The sequence below is a fragment of the Palaemon carinicauda genome, chromosome 10 (genome assembly GCF_036898095.1).
Source record: "Palaemon carinicauda isolate YSFRI2023 chromosome 10, ASM3689809v2, whole genome shotgun sequence".
NCBI classification, from domain to species: domain Eukaryota; kingdom Metazoa; phylum Arthropoda; class Malacostraca; order Decapoda; family Palaemonidae; genus Palaemon; species Palaemon carinicauda.
The window spans coordinates 25,448,679-25,455,954 of record NC_090734.1 but is presented as its reverse complement, the minus strand read 5'-3'; the positions used below and the strand labels follow the sequence as shown (position 1 = coordinate 25,455,954).

Genomic DNA, 7,276 nt, shown 5'->3' with positions numbered 1-7,276 from the left:
TTTAGACAGATTACGTCGTGTTCTGGCAAGTGGCCTTATCAGAAGAGAACTGCAAGCACCTATGTTTACTAAAATTTGGACACCCGCACCACCGTTAAGTAAAAAAAAAAAAAAGATTAGTTACAGGCGATGCCACCACTGCAAGCGATACCCTACTTACATGTTTTTTTGTCACTGATAACTGTTCGAAAAATTTCTGCATAACTGCACCCGCTGGGCTGTTTTGTCGCTGCTCCGGCACATCATGTGTGGGCGATCTGTATCCTACAGCATTCACATCAACTTCGGTCAATGTTGAATAGTTGTCCACTTCATCAGGAGTGGATGTGTTGATTGAGGTCTTGAGGGTTGTGAAGTAGCTATCCGTAAGGTCATCGACTTCTGTATTAAGGTCCTTCATGTGCCCGATATCAATATTGGAAAGTGCACCGCGTGCAGGTTCAAGTATGTGACGAAACCAAAGAGCAATAGATTCACTTAACAAAGAGATCCCTCTGCAGTATATTGAAGGTGAGCGATACTGTTCATTTCCCTTAGGACGAGCAAAGCCTTTTGGTTCCCGAAGGGTTGTTGAGAGAGCTGAAAAAGTTTCACTATTCGTGCCGCTGGTGGTGGCGAGTACTGATGAAGGAAGTTTGATTGTAGGGCGTTGTACGTTACTGTGGTGTCCCTTTGCTCTCAAAGCAAATAGAAGATATCCGGAAATTGTACTCTGAGATCGCCACGATAATACAATCTGCTTTGGTGCTTGACTGACTTGCGACCTTGATGCAAAATATGACTTAAACACGCTGGAACCAGGTGAACGCATCTCTGCAGGGAAAGGGAGTTAGTTTCATTAAGGTGGCGTGTGCAGAAGAGGCAGGTTCAGTGGGTGGCATCTTCAAACATTAGGGCATAGTAGTTAGGGTCCAGATGGGACAGAGCGAACACTCTACTGGTCACAAATGTAAGACCAAGCCGTGAGGTGATACCTGAAAGACAAAGTGAATAAAACCAAACTTTGATAATCAATCATCAACTTTTTATATACTAACTTGTGACCAGAAACGTAGCAAAAATGTAAAAGAAAAATGAAAAGCTTGTTCTAGCATGAAATCACAGGGCGGTCTACTAACAGTGCAAGAAAGAGAACGTGATAAGACAGAAAATCAAAACTATTACAGTGTACAAATGTGTATGAAACACGTGCTGTCCAATATCTATGTGTGCATCATTATGCCAAAAACTGCAATGCAGTAATTTACTAGATATAATAATACAGAAAATACCAAATTCACAGTAGTGTATTAGACATTGGTTATAGGAACAAAGCAGGAAAGTTAAGAATATATGCCTATGATGGTATGCCTGCTTATAACCAAATTGATATTACATCTGTTCTCAAAATGTTATGAAGTGAAGGATAAATATTCTTGGGACAATAGGTAGGGCAATTCTAGATAAACATTCAAATGTAATTTTGTTATTTTTTCTTTTTCTTTTGTGCGCGTTAGGGGATAGGAAGGTGGCTAGATGCACTGAATGCAGTCTGGGCTCTCATAAATTTCTTCGATCTGAAACTGATGTCTAAACAGAAAATTTTTAAAATCTTTACCTTTGCCAACTTTATTGTGGCGAAGATTATGTTTTCATAGGAATTGTCTGTTTGTGTTTGTAATTGGAGACTCAAAACCTATTTGACTAATATACATGAAATTTGGTTAGATTATTGGTCATGAACCAGGGAAAAATTTGATAAATTTTCGAAGTAATTAAGTGCAAAGGTGAGGGTCTAGTTCACAAAAAGTAAAAAAAAGAAAAAAAAAAGCATTTTGCTCTAGTGTGGTAATTTCTTATCCGATTTGCATGAAACTAATTCCAAAATTACATTATTTAATTGCCTATCTTGTTTTTAATGCTGTAATATATTGATTTCTTTACCCTTCTTTGTATATTTATTTGTTTGTACATCTATCTGTGTCTTTGTGATTTGCATAACTCAAAAACCATTTGACCCAATCTCGTGAAATTAGGGGAAATGATTACCCATGATCCAAGGACAATTTAATCAACTTTTGATAGTGATTGGGTTGAAGGTCAAAGTTAAGGTAACGAAGAGGTCAAAACGTCTTCATGCCATATCGTGGCTGATTTTTATCTGAATTGCGTGAGCATAATAGTTTTTCTTTCTAACAAAAGTGACGGTGGCGGTGATATTCTCTGCCCAAACTACCCGTTCTATTTCAATATGATTTCTAGTTTGCATATACGTTATGATGGAAAGTGTTAGGTTCATTTGCATAAACAACCAACCTTAATTCGGTAGTTAAAATTTGCATGTTTTAATTTCTCACCAGTATTTGGTATCTCTTATTCATTACAAATCTTTCTTCAAAGAATAAATCATTTTGAGATTGAAATAAATACATTACTCCACTAATTATATTATTTGAAAGAAAAAAAAAATTTTTCTCATTTTTTACTAGGTATATCTGAAAATTTTCATTCTGGTTTCTTTTCAAGTGTTCAATTGATAATAAAAAATAAAAATTCTTTTTTAGGCAGTAATTCTTGTTTTTTATAAAGTTCTCTGCAGCTCTCTCCCCTATCCCTTGAGTTTTAAAATAGCCATTTCCTTTCTTGCATTTCTCCCTTCTAAATTCAATATTTTAACCTGCCCGTTCCTTTTATTAATCAGTAGAATTACCCGTATTCTAATTTTACAAATGCAATAGAGTTTTTAGTAATGATAATGTGTATTTGCTCAAATAAAATATATATATCAACATTACTTTGATTACGATAAGATTAAATATTATTGATGAAAGAGTAATAAATATTTATCAACAAAATTATTATTATTATTATTATTATTATTATTATTATTATTATTAGCCAAGCTACAACCCTAGTTGGAAAAGCAAGATGTTATAAGCCCAACGGCTCTAATAGGGAAAAATAGCCCAGTGAGGAAAATAAATAAGGAAATAAATAAATGATGAGATCAAATTAACAATAAATCAATCTAAAAACAGTAACAACGTCAAAATAATGTCATATATAAACTATTAATAACGTCAAAAACAGATATGTCATATATAAACTATAAAAAGATTCATGTCAGCCTGGTCAACATAAAAACATTTGCTCCAACTTTGAACTTTTGAAGTTCTACTGATTCAACTACCCGATTAGGAAGATCTTTCCACATCTTTGTAACAGCTGGAATAAAACTTCTAGTATACTGTGTAGTATTGAGCCTCGTGATGGAGAAGGCCTGACTATTAGAATTAACTGCCTGCATAATATTACGAACAGGATAGAATAGTCCAGGGAGATAAGTAAAAAATTATAGTAAGAGAGAGAAATACAATGAAAAGATAATATAAGTATTCGAGCTACCTGCAGCAGCGATGTTAATCCGTTGAGGTTTTTCTTAAACATAATGACAAAGCTGTCAGTTATTTACTTACTGTAATGGCGGCTCTAATCATGTGGCCTTTTTTTTTTTTTTCATCCAGGAAATCATTCATTTTCTCTTCTCACGAACCGGGATTTCTTGTCTTTGCACAACAAATGAAACTTCTGCAGATATAAATTTATGGTCAGCTTGTTCCTGGTAATCCATTTACTGGTTATTTGTTGCGCATCAGGATTTGGTGCTTGGAAAAGGAATAGGAGACAACTAGTTACAGAGGAAAAAATATAAACTCACAATATTAAGCTGGATTCCTGACCGCTTCACAATTAATAAAAATGCATCCAAATATCATGGATATGATATATAGACATGACACTTAGTTATCCTCGTACGTTAATTGGAAAACTAAACCAATGCCCCTATATTTCATCTTTTACTCCTAATATTTATATGTACTCTAATGTACTCGCCAATATATTTGTTTTTTTTATGAACCCCTTCATGAAATATTTATCCTCTCATTATTCAATCACTTTATTTCTCAGATTTTTTCTTTCAGTTCCTTCTTTTTTGCCAGCTTCACTATAAGTATTCCTAGACACCGTTAAATATGTCGGACAATCATATTTGCAATACAGTAAGGTTCGTGCGTTTCATAAGTCTTTTCGTTTAACTAATTTATCATATACTTTCACTTATCAATTTTCGTTACACATTGCACTTTATGATTATATTACCATTAATGATCTTTCTTTAAAGGTTTTGACTTATATCGTGAAAAAAGTATCCTCTTTGATAAAACACGATGAAACTTTATTCTCTTTGAGAATAACGAATAACTAACGTTAATCAGTAATACTTAATTAAGTTACTTATATTGAAATGAATACATCATAAATTACTAACTCCTATAAAGAGAATGAGTTCTTCCCATTATAATTGCTCTCAGCTCTTAATTCTCCAAGTGAAATTATCACTCATGAAATCATTTATAAATATATTGAATTTATTTTTCCAAGTATGTAGCCTTGATTTTTCAGAATTGTTCTCATTTATATATTTTTTAAGTTGGTGCACGAAAATTATAAATGTAATAAACATTCCGCATAAACATTCCTAGCGGCCCTGTAATTTTCCTTTGCCTTTTTACATGTAATAAAGAATGATATGGATTGTGGAGAGGCCTACGTTTTTTATGGAATTCCTCTTGAATATGTAAATTCAATTAAGTCTGTTCATGAGTATAGCAAGCAGAAGTTTAACGTAGGTGGAATCCTATAGGATTAATTAACAGTCAACAGTGGAGTACTCCAAGGTAAAGGGTTGTCACCTATGTTGTTTATCGTCTTCATCGATTTTGTGATGGATTGATCAATTTGGGATATTGGAAAAGGATTGGACTGGATTAGTAAAAGCAAATTAACTAACCCAGTTTATGCTAATGACAGTGTTGAAATTAGCAGAATATTACGGGATTTGCAATGCTTTCTCACTAGAAAGCATGAAATATCACAAGACTTTGGGCTGTAAACAAAGAGGAAAGACAGAGATGATGAAAACGGAATATATAATGAAAGAAGTAATATCAATGGAAGAAGTAAAGTTGATAAAGTAGAATATAATAATTTTGGAACTATGATTTCTAATATAGGGTCTTTAGAATTGAAATTTAATGGGATATTAAAAAAAATGGACAATAGCTAGGCTGTGAAATATTTTAAAATAAAATTGACTGACATAACATATCAAAGTCAGTCAATTTATCTGGTTAATGAGACCAGTTTTACTTTGTGGACATAAGTCATGGTATGACAATGAAACAGTAATCAACAGGTTTATAATATCCAAGAAAAAAAAAGCTCTCACAGAGGAACATTGGGAATTAGATAAATAGGGAGATTTGAAATTTAAATTATAAAGGATGTTATTCGAGTGTAGTATGTGGATGATATTAAGTTAAGGTGTAGTTGGATATAGTTTGGGTATTGCTTCGGACTCCCCAAAAGTGATGATATCACCAAATATTTAAATGGGCTCCACGAGGCACTAGAAATGTTAGAAGACCCAGGGCTACATGACTGAGGACTATGAACCGTGAAGTAAGATATGATGAGTAGAGAAGTATTCTGAGGTGTAGGAGAGTATATATATATATATATATATATATAATATATATATATATATATATATACACACAGTATCTATATATATATATATATATATATACAGTATCTATATATATATATATATATATGTATATATATATATATATATATATTTATATATATATATATATATATACATATATATATATATATATATACATACAGTATCTATATATATATATATATATATATAAGTAGTAGTAGTAGTAGTAGTAGTAGTAGATTCATGCATATAATTTATCACATTAAGATTAGATTGGAAGGCTAGGAAAAGCCTACAATAAATTAGTGAATAATAATGTTTATTTGTTTCGTTACTAACCTGAGCTCGACAATTCATGCTGTTCAAGACGATTGGCTTGACAACCACACACTTCCGCACACTACTTTTCTTTAGCCGACATTCCTCACAATACTGCAAGAACAGCAATATCTGATCACGTGAAGTGTTTGCATATTTTTCTTTGGTTGCCTTGCACATACTAGTTCTTCCTTCTGGCCCAATTGTGTGATGAATAGCTAGAAGTACATCAAACACATCTTCAGCACAGACGAATCGCAGCTGAGTTCCTTTCTTCTGCAACTTTTGCACGGTGGTACCCTTAATTGTGACCTCCAGTAATTCATATTTTTGTAACAAACGATAATCCTTCTTAGTGTTCGTAGGATTAGATTGTTTACGTTCATTCAGGCGACTAATTACTCGGTCGTATTCTTCCCGAGGAAATAAACTTGAACTATTTGTAGCTTTATTTTCTTCAGACTTTAGAAGTTTCATTTGGAAAATACTTTTCTTACTTTTCATTGTTAAGCTTCTCAGTGTACAATATACTTGCAACAAATAAGTGATGAAAGGAACACAAATATTTCCGTCCTCGGCCGAACCTCCGTAGCAACTAACTGACACTTACTATCGTTTCCAGAGGCCGTGTAATAGTGTTTTTCCCAAATATCTAACAAACCGGCTTATGAATTTCCAGGAAACTACAGCAATGAATGTTTCAAACATTGGCCTAATTTTTGGTGGTACAATGAATTGACAGATGTGCTTAATTAACCCGTTTACTCCTAGAAAAAAGAGGAACTTCTTCCCTTCCTTGTGTTTACATAGGTGTTTACACCCATGGCTATCCTAGTTCCCTCCCCCCCCCCCATCCCCTTCCTTCTTGCCTTCTTTCCCCCATTTCTATTGTTATTAGGCTACCGAGTAAATCCCTGTTAGGAAAGACTGTGTACTGCCCATATAAAATGAGCCGGAAGAGCAATAAAATGTTTTATGGTGGTAGCTAATGATTAGATGGTTAACACAAATTATCGAACATAATAGAAGAGGTTTAAAACAGGGGTGTGGAATCGCACTGAGAGATATTCTACTTGGACTCCTACAAATTTGAGATTTACGACTAAAAAATAAAATAAAATAAAAAAAATAAAATAAAAACATTAGTAGAAATAGGAAAAAAATGTCCTTAACAGTGATGATGGGTAAAATGTATGTGTTTATTTTTCATCCCTCATCAATCTATGCTTTCCATCAATTGGTGATAACATTATTTTGGAAAAGCAAAGCTAATGAATACTTTGATACGAGTATATCAGCTTAGCATGTAGACAATGGCAATGGATTTCTCAAAGAAAGGTTGATTGGTTCATTAATTGAAGTCTAGTATAATTCCAGTGACAACGTCGCAATGATATTTGTCACATA

General features: G+C 33.2%; 1 protein-coding gene across 1 annotated transcript; it reads right to left on the bottom strand.

Moving 5' to 3' along the window:
• Window positions 1–941: 941 nt before the first annotated feature.
• On the bottom strand, window positions 942–6,346 carry LOC137647896 (KRAB-A domain-containing protein 2-like). Its single transcript, XM_068380849.1, has 2 exons — window positions 5,891–6,346; window positions 942–974 (listed from the first exon to the last, which is right to left on the bottom strand). The coding sequence occupies exons 1-2, from the start codon at window positions 6,344–6,346 to the stop codon at window positions 942–944; spliced, it is 489 nt and encodes a 162-aa protein (XP_068236950.1).
• Window positions 6,347–7,276: the final 930 nt, after the last annotated feature.

Coding starts and splice junctions, on each gene's coding strand:
- LOC137647896 (XM_068380849.1), bottom strand. CDS start 6,346: ATGAAACTTCTAAAGTCTGAAGAAAATAAAGCTACAAATAGTTCAAGT. Junction 975..5,890: donor GCATGAATTGTCGAGCTCAG/GTTAGTAACGAA, acceptor TTTGTCTTTCAG/GTATCACCTCACGGCTTGGT.